Source organism: Gavialis gangeticus, unplaced genomic scaffold, assembly GCF_001723915.1.
Source record: "Gavialis gangeticus isolate Ggan-Ray unplaced genomic scaffold, GavGan_comp1, whole genome shotgun sequence".
Taxonomy (NCBI): Eukaryota; Metazoa; Chordata; order Crocodylia; family Gavialidae; genus Gavialis; species Gavialis gangeticus.
The window spans coordinates 869074-892588 of NW_017729026.1; the positions used below are offsets into that span (position 1 = coordinate 869074).

Here is a 23515-nt window from a genome sequence, read left to right on the forward strand (position 1 = left end):
CCCCCAGCGCCTGCTGATCCCCCCTAACCTGTTTATAACAGGCCACAAGATCCCCCCTCAGCCTTCTCTTTTGAAGGCTGAACAGGTTCAGGTCCCGCAACCTTTCCTCATAGGACCTACCCTGCTGTCCCTTGATCATACAAGTGGCCCTCCTCTGGACCCTCTCGATGCTGTCCACATCCTTCTTAAAGTGCGGCGCCCAGAACTGGACGCAGTACTCCAGCAGTGGCCTGACCAGTGCCGCAGCTCATTCAACATGAATTTACCCCGTCATCTTTTTAGACCCAAGGTCCCCCTTGATAGATTGAAGACACCCCTTTGAATATCCAGCTCTTAGTTTTCACTTGATTTTTGACTGCAGAAGAAAAATTGAGCAATTATTCTGCTGCAAAGAACTTAGAAAGACCACAAGAGGTCAAAATGCTTTTAACACTATGGATTCCTACTTGAAATATCTTGTGAGTCATGTTTACATGCCTAACACTATGTCTAACATTATGTGGCAACCCATGGCACCCCAAGAGGATCTCAAGGTACCCCAAGAGTGTTGCAATACCCTGCTTGGGAATATTACTGGTATATACCTTCAAGTGTGTGTGTGTGTGTGTGTGTGTGTGTGTGTCTCTAAATATCTATATCTATATATGTATCTATATGTATAGATATATCCATAGGATAAATATATGGGATAAGTATTATACATATATGGGACAAGTATTTTATATATATGGGGGGGGTGTATGTAGTGTAGTGATGGTATAAATATTGAAATACTAAATAAAGAGTGAGTCTAAATATTCATGCTTGTATTACAATGACATGTTTTACAAGGCAATCCCCTATCAAGTGAATCTAACGTAGAACCTATAATAATCTTTGATATGATAATCAAAGGCTGCTATTATTTACTGATTTTCTTAATGGAACATTTGCCCTTCACTGTAGGTGGAATGTTACATTCAAATATTCAGGAAATAATAACAGCCTTTGATTAACAGATCAAAGGTTATTGAAGGTTTTATATTCGCTTCCCTTGACCATAGACAGCCTTCCAAAAGAGAATGTCACTGTGACATTGAGTTCTGTGAGAAAGATTAAAGGGTACATATCTAAATTGAATAAAATCCAGTTTCTACACTGGGGGAGCTGATTTTTCAGAACTTCTTTGATCCTGGGCAGGCTTAGTGTTAAAGCTACTATTCAGCAGTACCCTCAATGCAAACTCACTGTTTCATTTCAGATCTAAAGATAAACACACCACGCCAAGTACTGCAGGGTGACAAGGAGCTTCATACCAAAAGGCCTTTTTAAAAACTATCCCTGGCTTAGAGCTTATGCCAAATGGAGCATTTAAAGCTTGCTTTTCAAGGAAATAGACAAAGGATAAATTGTAGTCTTCCATATTTGAAATCACAGCATTAAGATTAGAAAAACATTCTGCAGTATCATGTTATCAAGAGGGGTTGGTTCACAGTTTCCAGTGAGGGGGCTGATGAGTGCTTGCTAGAGACGTCACAGAAGGTGCAAGTAGGATGGTGTTAATGCAGGGGTGGCCAGCCTGGAGCACATATGCCGCAAGTGGCATGGGAAGCCATTGTTTGTAGCGTGTGGCATTTTGTGGAGGAGACAGGTAGCAGAGTGACAGATATGACAGGAAGCAGGAAACAGAGCAGCAGGTTGGGCAGGGAGTACAGGGCAGGAAGCAGAAAGCAGAATATCAAATAGGTCAGGGAGCAGGAAACAGAGAAGCAGATCAGGCAAGGGAAGGGGGTTGGAGTAGCAATTGGGGATGGTGTGGGTCTAATTTGTGGCATGCCTGGCCAAAAAGTTTTGCCTCTGCTAGGGTTGGCAAGGCGGTCAAGTGACCAATCAAATATTGTCAATTGACCAGTCAACTGACTCTATTTTTTTTTAACTGGTTAAAGATTATAAACATTTTACAAAAAAAACTACTTTTTTGTAGTTTTCTTGACAGAAATATGATTTTTTAAAATTGTTTTTGACACATTTCTTAATGGAAACTTTTGGCTTTTTATTTGGACCTATTGGCAATTTTTTTTTTTTACAATTTTTGACTGGTATTTGACCAGACAAATACCCAACCCTGGCCTCTACTTGTGAATAGATCTTTGAACTAGCATCTAGAACACAAGGGTTTCAGTTGCTGGCTGAGTTACAAACTTCCAGTGTATCATCCAGGAAGTCGTTTTAATACATGAGGCATTATAGTTTGCCTTCTGTAGAAGAAGGTTTATGCTTTCCAACCTCTCAGGGTTGTCGTAAGTATAAAAGTCCACTGATGATGGTGAGGTGTTCAGCCACAAGGATGACAAGAGCCATGTAAATACCTAGATAGATGGTAGGTATTGGGCTTGCCTGGAGATCTCATTGAGACAAACATACTAGTCTTTGAAGACATGAAGGGTGGCCACTGGCCAGTCACTCACAGAATGATGAATGGCAACAAAGTTGTCCTGTGGGTACAGTCTCTGTGGTACACCTTGTTGGAGCATTTAAGGAACTTTACGGCAAAGGGAAAAGGGCATTCAGACTATATGTAAGAGCGCCCTGGAGAAGTCAAGATTGCTTTGTGTAGTAAATTTTCTGAGGATTCTGGAGAAAGATGTTGCCATGAGTCTGTGAAAACCTAAACACACAGATTTCACATGCCAGTGCTTTCCCAAGTTCCATGGGTATGACAAACATTACGATCATTTCCCTTATTTCCATTTGTACAAGGCAATGTGAATCTGTGTGCATATTGCTTTTCCTTATTATGTACATTTAGGGTGCATTTACATGCTACATCGCCATATGGTGCACTACAGCTACATAGCAATGACGTGTCTACATGTGATCGCCAGCTACATCACCATAGCAGTGCACTCCTGAGTATAGCGTGCCACTCCAGCAACATAGTGGCAAAGTCTAACTGTGCACTGCATGCACAGTAATAACTGCCCATACTGTGCTGTGCTTTAGTACTTCTAAGAGGAAGTACTAAAACACAGTGCCATAGCAACATTGCCATATGGTGACATGTAGACACATCCTTAGAACCAAATCCTGGATCTTCAAGGGGGATTAGCATCTCACAGGATTACTCTTTTTAATGTAACGGATCAGGCCTCTGCCTTGGGCATGTTATTGGAATGGTTTGTGTTTGTTTGGTTCAGAAACCAAGTGCTTTACATAAAGGAAGCTATGATTGTGATGCACCACTTCATGCACCACTTCATTGACCTAAAGCTTTGCAGGAGTGCTATCACAGCAACATTACACAATATGTATCTAGTAGGGCTGTGCGAAACGGCACCGTTCTGTTTCAACTTGCGTTTTGATGGAACAGTGTTTCATTTTGAATTTCATTTCAATTCAAAACTGCCGTTCTGTTCTGTTTCGTCAAAACAGTTTTGCTGTTTTGATGCCGTTTCGACGCTGTTTCGACGCTTTGCCCGTAGGATATAATGGGAAAGCTCAAAACAGCCCAGTAACTTCATCATTTCTGGCCTGATTTGGATGAAACTTGCAGAAATGGTAGCTCCTTCTGAAGGCATGAAGCCTGCCAAGTTTTGAGGAGATAGGTGTAGGGGTTTTAGGGAAACTGCACCTCAGTCTTGAAAGCAAAAAACTCATGTCATGTGTAGATGTTAAGCCACAGTGGGGTCAAAACTACAGGCGTGCTAGCCCCTGCTGAGGCCATGAAGCCTGCCAATTCTCAAGGAAATAGGTGCAGGGGCTTCTGGATTCTGGGGCCCTGCACCTCTGGCTGCTGACAGGCGAAACTTGTGACATGGGTGCTTGTGGGACTGTGTCTGTCTTGGGGTACGGGGGTGTGAAAACTGCAGACCTGCTAGTCCCTGCTGCGGCCAAGAAACCTGCCAGCTGTCAAGGACAGGTGCAGGGGGAGTCTGGGTTCTGGGGCCCTGCACCTCTGGCTGCTGACAGGCAACACTCATGGCATGGGTGGGTGACACTGTGTGTGTGTGTTACGGTGCACCCTCACTCAGCTGACACCAAGGCAGAAAGCAGGGCAGTTCAAACAACGCTGCCTTCATTGCAGTTTTTCCATCCCTCCACCAGAGCACTGGAATTGGAAGGGACCTCAGGAAAGGATGACAGTCACTGGCCAGCTGCACAGTCGATAATGAGAGCAGTTCTCCCCACCCACCCTTCCCCCTGCTGCCCCCTTCCTCTCCTTACTTTAGTTTCTGTTTCCCTGCAGGCAAGCCCAGCTAGAGCTTTGGCACTCAAAACGTTTTGAAAATTTTGAAATGTTTCAACTTGCCTCATTTCATTTTGAGGCGGTTTTGAAGCTCTCTGTTTCGTTCCAGTTTTGCTGTTCCGAGTTTGAAACAGCATTGAAACGAAACTGCTGGTGAAATTTCACACAGCCCTAGTATCTATCCCTTGATATATTGTATAAGCTCCTCACAGAGGCCTTAGAAAAGTCTAAATATGGGTATGAAAATTTGCTGGGAAAGCAGGGCAGTCTGACTTGCCACTCCCCTGCTGCCAAATTTCCAGACCTGTGCAGAGCCCTGCAATTCAAACAGTATGGCCCCACACATTAGATTGTGAGGTGGAAAATCAGTGCAGGGCTCAATCCAGCCATGCAGAGCTGGGTTAAGGCAGTGTAGGGCCCATTCTGGTCTTGCAAAGCTGGACCAAGGCAACACAGGGTCCAATCCAGCCACACACAGCAGGGACAAGTGCTGTGGGACCTGATCTGATCACACAGGGCTGGGCTGAAGTTCAGTCTGGATGTGCAGGGCCTGATCTGGGCACTGACCCTGGGATCTGGGCCATGGGCTAGCCCTGCACCACTTTTTCTGCTCACAGGACCAAAAAGTTGAGCACCACGGCTATAGATATAGACTTACGTGCTAGAAAACTGAAGCTAACTACTTCTAGATAGCTTGCTGACCGGTGGAGTTCAAAGTTTTGAGTTAGATGTCTATATATGATGTCTATATATGATGCATGGAGAGAGTTGGGTATTTAAGACTTGGTTCCCAGAAGTTGCGACCTGAGGGTGGAGCTGCGTACTTGAGGAGACAAGTGTTGCTTAACCCCATCTTAAACATGGACACCTAGTTCTGGGCTGCTGAGAGGTACCTAATCTTGTCCTGAGCCCATTATAGAGTTGGGGTCCTGAGCCCCTTTTTAAAAACAGTCATCCAGGATATGAGAGACCTTGGTTTAAACCCCCTATCTGCCTGAGGGAATTTGACCCCACTTCTCCCATTCCTAGGTGATTGCCCATATCATCACAGAGTCTGAAGTGGGGCTTGCTCAGCCCCTGCTATTGGAGCTGTTCCACTTTGCATGGAGCAAGTGAGAATGGTATACCCTAGCTGTTAGGGCAGTCACCTAGAAGAGTTTCATCTGGGTGTGTATACCAGATCAGGCCCCACAAATGAGAAAAATGGGGAAATAACTTTTTTCTGCATCCTCGCAGGGCTACTGCAACAGGCATCTAGCAGCTCAGCTCTCTCAGGATTTAACCAGTTGTACATGAACTTGGCAACAGACACTTTGCTGCTCATGGGAGACAAATTTTCCAAGGGAATTTGAGCCCTGAGAAAATCTAGGTGCCTGTGAGATTATGTGAGGGATTCATAAATACTAGTGCACCCACGTTTTTCTTGTGAATTCAACCTCTGTTTAAAGAATACAACTGCCTTTTGAAAGCATAAAGACTTGTTCATCTGTCTCAGTCAAGACAGTCGCCTGAGGGGTAGAACATACCCTTTTGGATACTGGAAGAGCAGGTTCACTCATCCAACAAGCTGTATATTTTTCTCTCTATACATTTCTAGAGTGAAATATGTAATAAGCTTGCATGCTTTGCTTATGAATTAGAGCCTTTGGCTTCTGTGGCCATTCCTCTGCAGATGCCTTAGAGGATTATCCCAGATTCAATATTCTGAATAAGTAAACACCTTGCCTGGTGAGCAGTTTGCAGATGGGACAGCATAAAACCCTATGTGTAGAAGGACAAAAAGAAAACATAAGGACTGTAGACTGATGTTAGAGATAGAACCTACATCTTAAGTACAGAATTAGAGTTTAGCTCAATCTCCATTGGACATTGGGATGACCTTAAGCACTAGTCATATTACTCCATATATGCCTATAGCAAGGTGCTGACATCATCTTCTGAATTGTTTGGGGATGGCCACTGTCAGCTCAATGGGTAAGATGTACCACACTTCTGACCCGTTAGGGCCTAGACTTTTATAGAGCAGCTCAGCTCTTGCACAGCTGTTTTCAAAACAAATATATCCTGTGCATACCCTACAGAAAATCAATCCTTGTTCATTAATATTATTTTTAGCTTTCCCACCTACCTGAAAATATAGTTGAAAAATATGTTATTATTTTCGTAGAACAGAGAAGTCAATTACAATTCTGGTCAAGCACATGGAGCTGAGACTGTATATTCTAACATGAACATTTATTTAATGACTCTGAGCATGACTTACAGGAGCAGGCAGCAAGTGAGATGAGGATAAAGTATACATTTTATGTTTCATAAATAGGTCCCTGAAAAGGGTGTTTACATAATTGGTCAGTTTATCTCTAGATGATTGATTCTAACTATATGAACAAAGAGCAATGACTTTACGGACTTTAATACTATCACAAACATACAAAGATTAAATTCTATTCATCTTGCATGTGTGATTTCAAGGATCCAGCCCAAAGGATTAAACAGTAAAAATAGAAACATACTGGTAATATAATAGAAGGAAAAAGTGACTGTAAGATTCACCACAAATCAGCCTGGTGGTCTGTCAGTGCAGTGCCTTGTATTCAGCAGCCAACCAATGCTGTTTCATAAGAGAAGATAGTAATTAAACTTCCACAACATTAACGTTCCTAGAAAATTATAGGATGCAGTAAAGGAGAGAAGATTTATTATCTGAGCCTTGCAGAGATCAGAATAAGCCGTGAGGCATAAGATTTGATTATCCTTGTCTTAGCTTGCTTAGCTACCAATGGTGAAACTATTCAGCTCAAATGTAGATAACAGAGTTTGACTTGGTGACCTTCTAGAGATATGTCTTTTGCCAACTGATTGCATGCTCGTCAGAGAAATAGATCCTTTCATTTATTCCATATTTACTGGCTATTATTTTTGAGTGGCCACGCTAGTCATATTGTGGGACAGACCCAGAAATTAAAGACAGTCATAGATACTTAAGGTCAGAGGCAACTGTTATGACCCTCTAGTTTGACATTCTGCACAACACAGGCCATATGACTTTACTCCATTTTTATTGCATCACAGCTATTTGCCCAGTTTAGACTTAACACTCTCTAAGTTTTGTCAGCTTTCCAGTTCAAACATTCCTACCCTCTGCATGTTCCTGTAAAACTCTAGCTGTCTTTATTATCTTTCAGCAGAATCTTGCTTCTAAAGTATTTGCAAAGGTCACTGTCCGAGGGTAGTAATGTTGTCAAAACACTCTAACAGGTGGTGTTAATGAAGGGCATGTAGCTCTAACTCACCACAAAATTTGCAAATGTGTCTTTCCACACACTGTCTTCTTTATTTTTCTTGAAGAGAAAAAGTTTATAAAAATATGCTGTATTTTCTTGACTCACCCTCTCTTTTCTCCTAAACTAAAGCTCAAACCCTAGCTGCTGTTGAAGACTGGTGTCCATAGGTTGATCTATCATTTTTAAAAGAGCTAGAGTCTTGTGGGCTGTGAAATAGACCAGGAGTAAATAGCAGACAGGTGAGTTAGAGCTACATAACCCTCATCAACGCCACCTATTACAATGTTTTGGCAATATAACTACCCTTGGACAGTGATCTGATTTTGGGGGAAAGGTGCATGTTGTGTGTGAAAAACTATGGTAGTCAAATACAGCGAAATGGTCTCCATAGCGCATTGTTACTCTTTCAGCCATGCCCAGGAGCCAGACTTCCCCCTTTCCTAGATCAAACTAAACAGAATAGCAAAACATCAACAGAACCCACCCCCTGCCTCTGTTATCCATGGAAAGAGCTTCACCACAGTGCTTCAATGCCACCTTTCTTCTCAGCTTCCCTCCCTCCCTACTGTCATCTCTCTGGGAGCTTTTAACTTCCTCCAGGGCCAGAAATCATTCCCATCAGCTGGCCCAGAGCTCCTAGGCAGGCAGGCTATTAAACTCTAGCTCCTGCAACTAGGCTTCAGCCCTTGAACCATACACCTTGTTACAATCCTATATATCCATTTGAAAGAGTTGGGGGTCATAATAGTGCCCCTTCTTCCTCTCTGTAGGCTACCAGCATTGCTAGCTTGTGACCAGTGGAAAGAGTTCCAGGGGCTGCTATTAACCTATCAATACCCATAAAGAAAGTGGAGAAGTAGGGGAAGAAGGGCAGGCAATGAGTAGAAGGTATCTGCTATTACTATAGGATGGCTAACTGAACCATCCAGGGAGTAACTTACTCTGTAAGTTACTCAGCTGTAATGTATTCTGTGAAAGCAGTTAAACCAAACCATAAAAAGTCATTCATAATCCAGAATAAAATGGTCCACATGGTGCATTGTCCCAGTATAACTCTAGTGAAATAATTATGACAAGAACTTTTCTCATGTTGATAAGCTTTCAGACTCACAGAGCTTTCTTTGGGGTTTCTTTTGGCATTCTTAGCAGGTAGCTGCAATCTAGCCCCTATTATGTATAACTCAAAAGACCTGTTATTTTATTCTCCACACAAGTTGTTCCTGTCAAATCAATGGGGCTGCTCCTGGAATTGGGTGCTGATGTTTTTTTGATTAAGTGGATAAATATCTGGCAATTTAGCAAAATGTGAAGACATTCTTTCAGGAAGTACTTGCCCATGTAGCTTTCTGACAATACTCAGCAAAGCCATGGGTTTTGCTGAAGAAAGCTCTGTGGAGATAAAGAAGAGTTAGCTGCTACAGCAACATCTGTCACCACTTGCCCCTTGACTTTCTTCTTCCATGAACAGTTTCAGAGTTCCTTGTGTTGAGTTGCTCATTGACTTTTCTCCTTGACTTCGGCAATTTGTTTTAAATTCTTAGCATCCTGTGTCGAGAACCTTTCTCCCTGCATTGCTTATGGGATAATCCTCTCCTTATCTGAAGCCTGGACCTCTTGTTGATAACAATCCATTCTGTTCTTTTTGGAGTCTTACATACCTCTGCTTCCTTCATTGCTAAGCCTTGAGCCCGCCTAATCTCTCCTCACAATTTATACCCCTGAAACCCTGTGTTCTTTTAAGTCTTCTGAGCTTCATTTTTTAAATCCATCCATAAAGAACATGATCTTGTATGGTACAGGTGCAGAAAAGAGAAAAAATGATGAGCGACAAATAGAACACTCAGGGAATACAGATTCCTGTTAATGAGGGCAGAGCTATGCAGGCACCAATTTTCTCCTGCTACCAGCAAGAGTGAGGTCAAAGCAGGGACATCTTAGTCAAATGCTTCATTTGCAATCTGAGGATCATCTTCAGCCCACCGAACTTTACAGATGCCCCAGTTTCCCCACACTCCCTGCTCTTGCAGTATTGTTGTGCCACACTCCTGAAAGTCAAGGAGATGGTGATGTAATACTCTTTGGATCTAAGGGGTAGATGTACTATACACAACATTTACACAGCCTCTGGACCATGCCGGGGATTGCCTCACTGAAAAATGGCAGACCTGCTTCATGTGCACTCATAAATGGATGAAATGTGACCACCTCAGAGTGGTTCTAGACATGTATCCATAAATGTGCCTATTAAAAAAGAATTTTTGGTACATATTCAGTACTTCTGTAAGGTGGTGATATTACAATGTTTTTCGATGTTGCTCACAGAACAGTTACATCATACGTCACTTCAAAGATCCTTAGCGTAGTCTCTTGACAGTGTAGATGCATCCACAAGGGAATGAGAAGTATTTTCACTTATGACCTGAAACTAAGCCAATTTAAATTGATATGTATGTATGTATGCATGCATGTATATGAGATTGAGGTGTCCTAGCTATTAACCATATGGATCTATATATTGGCTCTAGGCCACTCTTAGTTCTTAAATCTTTCCCTCTGCATAGCCTTTGCTCACACTTGAGTGGAAAAGCAATGGCCCAGTGCCCTCTGCTATGTACATACGACTCAAAGACTGCCATATTCAAGGCTAAACAGTATTGAAAATATGCTATGTGGTCATTAGTATAATGTGAGCTTGAAGCAAAACTGTAATACTGCACATATTGAGGGAGGGGAGAGAATTTTTTGACACCCCCCCACCATTGCAAGGTTGGGCTTTTTTTGTGAAATGCAGTTGCTTAAGGGAGAACAAATGGAGCATCCAGTTACTTCTCACTGTCTTTAGAGATGGGCAGGCTCAATTTTCAGGCCCCTCAGTAGGGAGCAGTCACAGCTTGCAGTGTTAATTATCATGAATTGAAGCTGGCACCTGGTTACTGGTACCCCAAGAGGAAAAAAACATCCCCTTTGTAGCTGTTGCAGCTGCTGTCTCTTGGCAAAAGGACAGGTGGAAACAATCCAAGAGAGGTGCCAAAAGCAAAGAATCAGCTCTTCAGCCAGGAAAAGGGATGGACAAACTATATTAGTGTCATATTTCTGTAGTACCCACTTCACTGGCAGACTAAAACCAACACCACAGAGCCAACAAAGCATAGTACCTACAAACCAAAGCAAATAGTCTATAACTGAGCTATTTGTACCTGAACAGCTGAAACAACTAGACTGAATAAAAGCTTTTAAACATTGATGTGGCTGAACCAAGCTATAGATTGCATGTGGGCGCACAATATATGTGAATCAAGACACACGTGCTACATTTTCTAATCATGCTGATAAATTGTATTTTAGCCCAAGGGGCCCTGTTTAATTGGAAAGGAATGGAAGCTTACTATTGAATAGGTACACACAAGAAAAGATGTGTTATGTGACCAGGGCTATAGCACTAATGTAGTTGTTTTAAGATCTAATGCAGTTAGGGCACCAGTGCTGGTACACATGAGGAAATTGCCCCTTTTAGTGGTTTGATTGCCCTTTTTAATTATTTAATTGTGTAACAGTGTACACATTTGGTGGCATATTACAATTAAATTCTGTAAAATGTACACCTTTGGCAGCATGTTTTGATTTAAATGATTTTTTTGCTTAGCAAACTAAAACACATCCCATGTTTAGTTTGCCACGTAACACATTACAGCTATATTCCTCGTGTGTACAAGGGCCCTATACAGAGAAGGTGGCAGGCATGGCACACAGAGCACTGGAAGCCCAGGTGTGCTCAGGGAAACTCAGGCTTGGTGGGCTTCCAGCACCTTGTGGACCATGCCCGCCACCTTCTTTGGCTGCCAGCATACCTAGCCACCCTCCTGTGGCCTTCCCAGGGCAGCCACCCTGTTCCTGGGTAGTCCCAGGTGGCGGGAAGGTGGCAGGGATGGTGCATGGGGCACTGGAAGCCCACAAATCCCAAGCTCTCCTGAGTATGCCTGGGCTTCCAACACCCCATGCACCATTGGATCCAGTGGGTGCTGCCTGTGAGCTGGGGCTGCACCCTGCTCGGACAGCCCCAGGGGGTGCTGCTGCTGCAGAAGGAAGCACTGGGCCCCCCACAGCTCAGGGGCTGCAAGACCCATCAGCAGCTTATGTGTGCAGGCTGGACTGAGGAAAAAAAGAAAAAAGCAGCAGGGGCCTGATCTTATTTTTTCCTCTCCCGGAGCCTGCCTGCAAGAAATAAGATGCCAGTGGGTCATACAGCCCCTGAGCTGCAGGGAGTCCCAGTGCTTTCCTCTGTGACAGCAGTGCCCCCCAGGATCACCTGGGCAGGGTGCCAGCGGGCAGGTACCACTTGGGGTTGCCGCCACCATGGAGGGAAGCACTAGGGTCCTTTGCAGCTCAGGACCCTCCGGCAGCTTGTCTCCCGGCTGTAGAAGAGGTAGGCAGGCTCTAGGAAAACAAAACAAAGGATTGGGCCCTCACTGCTTTTTTTTTTTCACTTCGCTGGAGCCTGCTTGCTTTGTGGTGGAGGAGTAGGGGGTGTGAGCTGATGGGGATGTGAGCTGATGGGACCATCACTTCAATTTAGGGAGAACTAAACTCCCAGCACGTGTACAAGTGGCCTTTCAGTGTATGTTAGTCTTGTGCAGGAATACATTAATGTACAGAACACTGGAGGTGTTTCCACCCCTACAGATCACACAAATGATCCATCTGGTCTAGGCTCCTGTCTTAGGCAGTCAAGTCAAGTCAAGTCAAATCAGTCCCGAGGCCACTGCTCCTCTACTCTGCCCTACGTTTGGCTAGCTTTGTGCACTCTGTCACTTGAAGCCCTGTCCAGGCTTGGACAGTGGTCAGTGCCAATTACTTCAAAGAAGAGTATAAAAAAAAAACCTTACACCAGGAAATAATGAACAATCTACCCAGAGAGGGAAGTTTCTTCCTAATCCTTCCATTGGTTGGAGATTGGTTTATGCCCTGAAGAAAGATCTCTCCCAAATGTTGCTTTAACTATATGTTATGCCTTTAACCCTAGCTCTCATTAATGTGGATTTTCTCATTACTGTGCTGAATCCTTTTAGGCTCCTGGCTTTAATGATACCCTTTGGCAAGGAGTCCCACCAGCTAATTATGCAGTGTCTTTAACAGCATGTAATTAACTGATGGAACTTATTGTTTCAAGATGTTGTGGCGGCTGATTACTTAACCAGGTCCAAAAGAGGATTTAGACAAATTCGTAAGTAGGTATTAAATACTGTAGTAGGGCAGCAACCTCCAAAGTTGGGCTTCTAAATGCTGGAAGCTGTAAAGGAAGAGAGTTAGGGCAAGATCACTCTGGATACGTCCTGAATAAGTGTTCTTTCCTTGGCATCCACCCTCTGGTATGATGAGATACAGAATATTTCTGGGACCAGCAGTCTATAGCCCACAGGCTGGATCTGGGCCAAGAAGGTCCAACCTAGCCCAGAGCATCAGGCAGCACACAGCTGCGCTGAGCCAGGGCCTATCACAGGGGGGAGTGATGTTCATCATACAACTTTAAACTTGTGTCCCATTACTGGGCCACACCGTCTGTAGTGCATTATGAATTAATATTTTTTTAATATACTGGGAGCCTCAAAAAATGGAAGTTGCCCATGCCTTTCTCCACCTCTGAGAGGGCCTCCACTGAGCTGCTTGTCCCTACATGGCAACCTCTCCAGCAGCCCTGCCAGCTGCTCTCTGTGCCCGTGCTTACCTTTGCTGCAGAGGGAAGGTATCAGCAGGAAGGGTAAATGCTTGAACTCTCCTGGGGATGGTGGGGTGGGACTTGCAGCCCACAGCAGAGAGCCAGGTCACAGAGTGCCTGGGGTGGCAAAATGTTGCTGATCCCTGGAATATTGGGGAAGATAGGCCTGTAGCCTGACCCAAAATGGCACTGCTTTCCTTTTTTGGCTAGTTTATATTTGCTGCCTTATATTTTATGGCTGGGGTTGCTTGCTGTGACATGTTATACCTGCTGTGACTAATGATTCACACTTGGACAGCACTGATTGTGCTGTGACAATGACAAAACAAGGTTAATGAGATGGCCAACAATTGTCAAAGCCTGTTTTTAATTGGCTGGTTGACACAGTACTTAAAAACACCTGCAGCTTTCCCACGTTACAGTTTAAAATGTTAGTAACATTTTTTTAATGTATAGTGACTATGTAGACCAGGTAAAAGAGGTTTTCACTATTCCTATACAGCTGAATTGAAGTCAGCTTTTACCTGGTTCGGCAAAGATAGATTATAATAAACTATTAAATTGAGGTGCTGTATTCTGGCTATGTAGGATGGCCCTAATGTAGTAAGTCATGACATCATGGCTCTAAGGGTGAGATTATACATTTACAATTAGAACATGTTAATAGCACTTAAAACTTGAATGATGACACATTAGAGCTCATTAACAAGTGCTAAGTGCCCTTTAGGCATCTTAAAGTTACACCACTTGGGGGAAGGATTAGCTGTCTGTGTTTTGTAGGTTGAATTAAGTTAACCAGGGAAGAGGGACAGAGTAGAAGAAGGGGTGCTGCTGACTTGATGCCCCCTCTAAATGGCAACCACTGTCCCCCAAATCATTCCCCTGCTACCCTAATTTTTCCCTCTGCCCCACATCAACCCCTCCACCTGTGGATCACTGCCTTGCTGCCCTAATCAGCCTGAGAGTGGTGAAGGCGGTGGTGGGAGGGTCCTCTCTCTCTGCCTGCTTCTGGGGTTCCTACAGCTCTTGCCACCCCTGTGCACCCAGATCCAGTCCCTGCACCTGAAAGTGGGGCAGGAAAAAGGGGTAAAAAGGGGACAGGAAGCTTCCAGACATCCCCAGGCCCTGGTGGGGGCTGCATCCAGGTGCATGGGGTCAGCATGCACTGCAGAGAATCCAGGAGCAGTCAGGGAGGAGGGAACCCACCCCCCATTCCTGCCTCTACCACTGCTGCTGGACTGCTTGGAGTAGCAGGGCAGCGATCTGGGTGTGGAAGGGCCAAACAAGGGTGGGGGATGATTCCTCCAGGACCTGACTGGTGGCATCTGGGAAATGTGGGGGATGAACGGGGATATCCAAGCAATATGGGGGGAGGCCCTTCCTTCCCCTCCTTCCTGGCCTATAGTGTGGCAGTGAGCAGGGCAGGCATGGAGTAGCCTTGAAGTCCCCAGCCATGCCCCTGTGTGCCATCCCTCTGGCAGCAGGTCTGAGCAGTGCCCATTAGAGAGGGTATTAACCCCGAATGTGTGACTGATCAGATCACTAGTTAACCTTAACATGGACCAACATTCTTTAGACTTAGCGCCTGCTGACTCTAACGTGCAATCTCACCCTAGTTCTTATTTATTCAAAGGACTCTTTGCCCTACTCTGGCAGTATATTATTCCCACAGTGGTGTGAGGCTTTAGTGTAAAGGAGAATTGAGGCCTTGGTGTACTTCCCAGTTTTACGTAAACTCTTGATTAACCATAACAATATTATTAGTCTTCCATTTGTGGTTAAAGAGAACAATGAAGAAACTCAAAGAAAACTTGTTTGAGTCTATTACATTGATTCAGAGACACATGCGCTATTCTCAGCTGGCTCTTACTCATATTTTCCCCCAAGTATCTTTTTCCCTTTGCACCTTTTCCAATTCTGTCCTTGCCAAATAAGAATCCTTAGTTATATCTGGTGCAACATATGTTCTAACACAAAGCATTGCCAAAATTCTATTTTTTAATTTAAATTGCAGTGATTTTTAGTATAATTGTACCAGAAACCTGCAGTTGTTACTCTACTGAAAGAATAGCTCTAAAAGCCAGATACTGATCCAGATTTATGGCTATGACAAAAAGACCTGAAGGTGCAAGACAGCTACTGTGAGCTCTCCTGATATAGTCCAACTGTCCCCTAGCCCACTCCCCTTGCATGAATTAGAAAAATTCCAAGGGCTGCTCTAAGTCATGCTTTCCTGCCAGTACCTTAGATGAGTTATTGTACCAACAAGAGACTGACAGGGCATGTGGAAGTTTCAGTCATGTTTCTACTCTGGCCACAAGGCTCAGGGTGCTCATGAGAGTTAGAAAGACAATTTTACATTGTGGAGGTTATTCTCTTTACAAGTTATAAGTGCTCAGGTGAATTTATGCGCCTAAGTATATCTGTTCAGGTTGGGAAAGCTTTACCTTCAAATATGGTGTCATTATTAGGTTTTCCTTCATTTCAGTGACCTGGCTGCTGCTGAGTGAAATTTTCCCTGGTGGAATCAGAGGACGGGCCATTGCTTTGACCTCTAGTATGAACTGGGGTATAAATCTCCTTATCTCCTTGACATTTTTGACCGTAACTGGTAAGAATGCTTTGTTTCTTCTCAAGTCCATATTCCAAATACTAGGCATACACTTTTCCTATAGAAGATTAATCATCAGTTAAAATTTAGAAATAAAATACAGGGGCCAAATTAATTGGTGCATCTACAAATATTGGTTTGTTGGTATCACTTACACCTTTTTCCATATCCTCACCATGTATGACAGACCAGCTTAGACTTCCTCTATAGCCTTATATTCACAGATCTGTAAATAGGTCTAAATATGCCTGATGTAGTAGAGTGGGCTTAAGAGTAAAAGACTAGCCTACCATTTTACACATCACTTTTGGATTTATTCATAGGTATCTAACTCTAATTTCAAGACATCACTTGACTAATCAGCTATAGAAAATAACCTAACATTCAGTCCTGCTTTGCTCTAAACTAGAGCTGGCCAATATTTTTTCTAACACTTTTTAATCAGTTACATGGCCACTTTACTAGCTTAAATAAATTTAGCCTGGGTTTTGCATCTATGTAATTGCAAACAAAATTTAGCCCTCACTTCAATTACAAGACTCAGATACATATTTTACTGAAGCCAATGAAGTTTACATATTTGACCATAGAGTATACCTCAGAGCATCTACCTTAACTTTCAGTCCTTGACACAAATTATTGCATGTCAGGAAATTCCATTCTCTATATGTCTGTGAAAGATAACAAAAGGCATGTCTCTCTGTGTCACTGATCCCATGTATTTTCCATTGTTCCAAGCATATTTGAAAAAAATTGATTATCCTTGCCTGAAACTAAAATGTGTTAACTCCTTGATCCATTTCTGGCACACGCTTCACTGTTGACAATGGAAATGCTGGAAACTGCCAGCATGAAAGGATTAACTGAAGCTAGTTGGAATTTACTGAAATATGCTATTTTGGCTTCATGAAATTTGCACAACAAAAACAGATACTCATTTAATTTCAAGGAGCCCAAAACATTTCTGGCCTGCAGTGTAGTAGAAACAACGACTATGAAAAAGTTTGTAGGTGTTACAACAAAAAAATCAAGCAAGTAGAACCTGACTAAACTGTAGCTGTTGACCTACAGGTTTCCAGCCCAAGGCACAATTAAATATTCATCTTTCCTTCTCAGTAACAGTTAGTTACAAACAAGGGGGTGCAGATTGTATGGTGCCCAACTTTCCAGCCCCACGAGCCAGACAAGCGATGTGGGGTTGGTCTGTGGGCTAGTTCCTGCTCAGAGTCAGCACTTGGAGGGGTGCAAGCCTATACACTGGCCTGATCATGCATGCCAGATCTAGCCATGCACTGGCCTGACCCTCTGCACCCTGATTTGGCCATGTGCTGGCCTGGCCCGCTGTGCTGGATGTGGCTGTGCACTAACCCTGAGCTCCCAGATCTGGCTGCAGAGCAACCCCACACATGAGGGCAGAGCCATGTTATTGAGCCTGCAGGGCTTCCCACAGATTGGGAAATTTGGCAGCAGCGGAGCAACAATAACACTGCCACTGCTTCCCCACTGGCGTCAGATTTATGGGCCAATGGAGAGTCCTCTGGGCTGGATGACATGGCTCTGTGAGCTGGATCTGGTCCACAGGCTAGAGGTTGAGTGCCACTGGTGTAAAGTATTTCTTCAAGGTGGCTGAGCAGCTGAGTTAGGATTTGTAAGACCTCACTGGTTAAGATACAAATAGCTTGTAACACCAAAAAATACTTTTTTTAAAATTTTTCTTCTACAGACCTTATTGGCTTGCCATGGGTGTGCTTCATTTACACAGTAATGAGTCTTGCATCCTTGGCTTTTGTCATCATGTTTATACCAGAGACAAAGGGATGCTCTTTAGAACAAATATCCATGGAGCTAGCCAAACAGTAAGTATGCAAGATTGTTTACCTTCCCCTATGTGCTACTGATAGAAAATCAACTTTTTTAATGCCACAGATCAACAGGGCACCACATGGGTTTTCTTGGAGTATCACACTCATAAAGGGCCTGATCCTGCACATACTGAATGCAATGGCAAAGAGCACATAACCCTTCCATGGTGAGGATTAAGCCCCAGAAGAGGAGACAGTGCCTTCCTTTATCAACCTCATCACTTCAGTTGTTTTACACTGAAGTATGGCCTGGTGAATCTGACCTATATATGATGGAAGTGGAGACCTGAAAGCTTCCTAGGTTTGGTTGAGCTTTAATAAGGTTCTTTTAGACTGGGCTTATCTCAGTCTCTCAGGTCTGCAGAAGTTGTTTGGGAATCTCAAAAAATGTTGCTCCCAGAAAGTTTTGTATACACCGTTACCCTGCTTAATAGGGAAGATTTTGGTGTAGAAACAGTGATGAGGATGCTACTACTTTCCTTCCTTCCACTGGGTATCCTGTGCATGACTGAGGCCCACCTGTTCTGTTTCACACCTCATAAGCAGAGCTGACTCTGTGTGATTAGGTTTTTTGAAAAAATCTTGCAAATCTCTTGGGGAAACAAAAATGAAACAGTTCATCCACAGTCTTCAAACAGGAGCTTCACTAGTAAAATTATCTATGTCCTATAACAAAACAACCACTTAATAGTCTGCTGCTGTCTCTATGCATGATTCCATTCTGCATTCATAGTTTCATAGTTTCATAGTTTCTAGGGTCGGAAGGGACCTGAGCAGATCATCTAGTCCGACCCCCTGCCATGGCAGGAAGAGCACTGGGGTCAAATGACCCCAGTAAGGTGGTCATCCAACCTCCTCTTAAAAACCCCCAGGGTGGGAGCCTGCACCACCTCACTTGGAAGCTGGTTCCAGACTCTAGCCGCCCTGACTATGAAGTAGCGCCTCCTGATGTCCAACTTAAACCTTCCCTCCGCCAGCTTGTGACCATTGTTCCTGGTCACTCCTTGTGGCGCTCGGGGGAACAGGGACTCCCCCAGCGCCTGCTGATCCCCCCTAACCAGTTTATAACAGGCCACAAGATCCCCCCTCAGCCTTCTCTTTTTATTTACTTCCTTATTTACAGCCTTCTCCTGTTTATTTACTTCCAATTTAAGAAAGAAAGAAATGGGACTGATATTTATAACTCAGATCTCTCTGGCATGTTCTAAATGTAACTCTTCATCAGCTAATTACCTCATAGAAACCAGCTCCAGAAGTATCCAGCGTAACACATAAGAGGGTAGAGAAGCCAAAGAGAAGTCAGTCGGCCATAGTTATTATTATGGGGTCACAGTACAGATACTATTAGGTGACATCCTTTCCTCTATTGAAGTCAACAGGATTTTTGCTACTTACTTTTGTAGAGCAAGGATGTCACCCATAGGGTCAGATCCTCCTCTACCTATTAGAAGCCTAAATGACTTGGGTGCCTAAGTGTGACTCCATTGCAGCCTACTTGAGTGTCTGGAAAATGGTTAATAAAAATGTGGGTGTATCTGCTGCATAGGATAAAAGCAGGTAAAAAAAAAGCAGGAGTATTAATGGCTTTTCAGGGATTTGAGGAGGATGGAGAAGCACTGTATTTCAGCACCTAACAGGTGAAGTAGAATGTGGCCTGTATACTTTTGGGTAGTCAGCAAATCACCACCTAAATTTAAGTTGATTATTTCCATCACCATTTCTGTTGCAACAATGTTCACTGTCACTAGGTGCTATCTATCTAAAGCACAACTGATAATAGGATAAATTGGCTGGAAAGTGAGGTTAGAATCATTCAAATTTGAAGATAGTCACCTATGTTTGACCATGAGGATAATTAATGTCTTTATAACTAAGGGGTGTAGTAGATTCTTCATTACCTGGTGTTTTAAAATCAAGGCTAGATATCTTTCTAAAAGAGATATTCTTGTTCAACCAAATTGTATTAGTTCTCATAAGTGTTCTTTCTTTGCACAGTAGGAAAGAATAATTCCTTCCATTTCAAGAATCCCTAGATGAAATCCTGACTAGATGATCACTATATATGCTTACAGTGATTTCTGACCCTAAAATCTAGGAACTCCTTAAGAATACAACAGTGATTGCTGACTACCTGTCTTTGAAATACAGATTCATTGAACAAATCTATAGGCTCACTTTCTTTTGCTCTTCCTTTTCTGCTCCATCACTAAAGAAACTGCAGCAGAAATAACCAGCGAGGATTTGTTTCATACATTAGACTGTTTTCTGGTGCCATATAAAACTAGTTTAAATAAAGAAATTAAGCAAAATCTGCCATCTAGTGGAGAAACACATTCTACAGCAATTCATAGGAGATGCTTGGAAACATAGGGTACTTCTACATGTGCTTCAGGGGTGGAGGGGCCAGTACTTTAATTAGAGCAGTTCTAAGAGTTGTCTTGTGTATCAATGTCTCCACACTTCAAAATGGCGGCAGGGGTGCTTGAACTATAGCTTGTTAAATAACCTTTAGCTCAAGTGCCCCTGCCACCATTTTTAAACATGGGGCTGCTAATACACAAGATGCAAAAGGCTGCTGGAGTGCAATAATTGCCACGCTCCAGCAGACCTCATTGAGTCTGCTCTGATGCACTGTAATTCCAGCGCATCAGAGCAGCCTCTGCGCTTGTGTATAGGTGCCTATAGCTTCTAAAAGCCAAAGCAGGAAGCAAGAGTAGGAACCAATGCCTGAGACCGTTTGGATTCTAAATGTACTTCTGTGAGGATGACAGACACACAAATGAAAATAATGATTTGCTGGTAGAATGTTGTTTTTTCTTTATACATTCTGAGGAAACCACTCTGAGCCTCATATCAAATATTTTCCTTCAGTATCCAACATCCAACCTAATTAATAAGTATGGGGTAGTGTCTTTTACCTTTGCTTCCATTGCGTTAAGCATAGTACACATCAGTCGTTTTACAGCACCCATATTAAGGGAGAACCACAACTTTCCTTGTGCCCTCGGTCCTGGAAAAAGATAGTAATGTGTAATCGTCATCCTCTTCATGTAGAGAACAGAACTACTGAAAGTTGCTGGGCAGTTATGTTACCTACGTATACAGATAGCAGGGTAGATATGTGTCTTAATAGGCTATCTAAATAAGACATATAGAGAGAGCACAAGCTTTCATGAACTGAAGTTCACTTCATTAGGTGCTATGAAAGGGCAGCAATATATATAGGCAGCGCTCAACAAGTTTAGATTCAGCAGAAACTTTGTTCCTTTTATTATTGAGCATATACACCTTTGCATTATAAGCTGGCCAAATTTACTGTAATTACTCATATCCAAGATGAAGTTTCTTGTCCGTGTTGAACATGGGGAAAAGCCACTCATCCTGGATTTGAGTACAAGGTGAGGAGGCCAGGCGACTGCTGTGGTTCTGACTGGCCCTGAGCCCAAGTCAGGGCTGGAGGCAGAGCTGCAGCAGCCACCTGCCACACTGTACCTGTCCCCTGCCACCTTTGCTCCCACAGCCTCTGACCCTTGATGCCTGTCCCTCTGCCTCCCCCCCACTCCACTGCTTGCCATCTGTTGTGGCTCCAGCCCCATTCAGGCTTGAGCCACAGAGTGTATGGTAGCTCTGGCAGTGGCCTAGCCACACAACAGTGGCAGCAGTGGCAACAGCTCCAGCACCCCAGGGCTAGAGCTGTCACTACTCTAACTGCTGCTGCATGACCCAGGCGGGGCCAGAGCTAACACATACTCTGTGCCCTATACCAGAGTGGGGCTAGAGTCATGACTCATGGCAAGTGATGGGGTGGAGGCAGAGACTGTGGGGAGCTGTCAGGGAAGCAGGCACCAGGGGCACAGGCACTGTGGGGGGAGCAGGAGATGCAGATGGCAAGGGGGATAAGTGGTGGAGCTGCAAGGGGCAGGAGTTAGGCTTCCTGCCCCCTTCATCAGCTGTTACCCTGCCACAGTTTTCTCTGCTGTAGCAGCACAGGGGCACAAATTTAAGATGACCCTCCAATAATTAGATTCCATACATAGAAATTAATAGCAATTTTTCCATATATAAAATCTAATTCCTGGGGGGGAGTCATCTTAAATACCAAGTCATCTTTGATTTGGGTAAATATGGTATTTGTCAAAGAGATTTATCCAGCAAATCCTTGCCGTGGCTGCTGGTTTGTTATTTGACAAGCTGCAATCAGAATTTATTCTTCACCACTGACCTGCCCCCAGATGAGGAAATATTTTAAGGGCAAACACTTTCCTCGTTTTATTAAATGCTAAATGCTTGTTTTCTTTCAGGAAGTATGCGAAGAATACCACTTGCTGGATCAGCCAACAAAGAGAGAAATTAGCACCAATAGAGCTTCCCAAGAGAGAACACTGTGAGCAGTTCTACTAGACTTCAGAAGGATGTTTGTTCATCCAAGGGCAACCTATGTAGCCTTCTCAAGAGAACTAATGCCCCCAAATATTCATGAATGCTATTATGTGAGAAACCTTAGTATCTTATATACACAAACTAGTCTCTATTCCATTTCAAAGTAGTTTTTCCTTCAGTGACAATATCATTCTAAAATCTAAGATTTTTGTAGTTTATAATTCATTAGAATCCTAGATTTACCCTACTTTGTGCCAGCATCCTTCACCTTCTCTGAACTTACCAACCCCTTAGATGTGGAAGGTGAATGAGTGCTGAAATACTATGAACAATTCTGATCAGCCATGTTCAACCAAGATGAATTCAAACCAGAATTGATACAGAGGAGTATGAGAATTATCACAGAAATGGAAAATCTATGTTACAAGAGGAAACTAAAAGAGTTCTTCTACTTTAGCCTAGCAAAACAATTGCTGTCTGTGAAAATTTAAGGGTGCATGCACTAGGAAGGGAGGAGAACTATGTGAGCTAACGAACAACATCGGGCACAAGAACAAGTGGATGGATATAAGGTGGACCATGAATAAATTCAAGTTGAAAGTTAGAGCAGTAAGGTTCTAGAACAGCCTTCCAATAGGAGAAGTCTGAGGTAAGATATAGAACTAGTTTTACAGGGGAGCTTGAGTGCTTCAAGGAAGTCTTCAAGGGCAACTTGAAAAAATGAAACATTGACATCAGCTCGTGGGAGACTATTGCCCAGGACCTCCCCAGGAGGAAAAGTGCTGGAAGGATCTCAGTAGTTTGAAACCTTACAGTGACAACAGGAGATGGAAAAGTGGGAGTGGCAGATATAGAGTGTCATGGACCAAATCAAGAATCTGGAGTTACCTGTCTCTCATGGAAAAACATGCCTGAGTTGCAGCAGTCTGTCAATCCTGAATCAGTCTCATCAGCCATCTTTGGACCCACAGATAAACAATCATATGGAAGACAGTCATCCTTGACTGCAAGGGATTGCTAAAGTATATGATATAGTTGCCTGGAACAGTAGGAGACTGATCTTGGTGACCCAGTAAGTCTCTTCCTGTCCCATGTTTTTATGAAATGAAGCAACAAAAACTTTGAGACAGAGGCATCTAAATGCATGACCAGCTCCTTGAACTGGTGGAGGCCCTAAAAGAGATGAAAAGAGATAGGTTTTACTTCCCAAATCATACAAATCGAGATAAAAACAATTAGAGTTGACTCTGAGATCAGTTTTCTTGTCCTAATGCAGTCTTGGGAGTATAAAGGAAGAGTTTGTGTGGCACAATTAATAGATGGTAACATTATTTGCATACCTACATGCTGTAAATCTAAATCATTGCTGTTCTGGAAGTATTGTGTCAAACTTGGATTGGATTCCTCTGAGTCAGTCTCTGCTTATTCCAAAGTCCTGGT

General features: G+C 43.3%; 1 protein-coding gene across 2 annotated transcripts in view; it reads left to right on the top strand.

Moving 5' to 3' along the window:
• The window catches only part of SLC2A12 (solute carrier family 2 member 12), a 47770-nt gene extending 25612 nt beyond the window's left edge, over positions 1 to 22158 (top strand). The window contains exons 3-5 of one of the 2 annotated variants that reach the window (XM_019520242.1): positions 15711 to 15833; positions 17557 to 17689; positions 21997 to 22158. In XM_019520242.1, the coding sequence (XP_019375787.1) occupies positions 15711 to 15833; positions 17557 to 17689; positions 21997 to 22096 (356 nt within the window). In that variant the 3' untranslated portion in view covers positions 22097 to 22158. The remainder of the gene's footprint in view (positions 1 to 15710; positions 15834 to 17556; positions 17690 to 21996) is intronic. The other variant, XM_019520243.1, reaches the window with a different exon arrangement.
• Positions 22159 to 23515: the final 1357 nt, after the last annotated feature.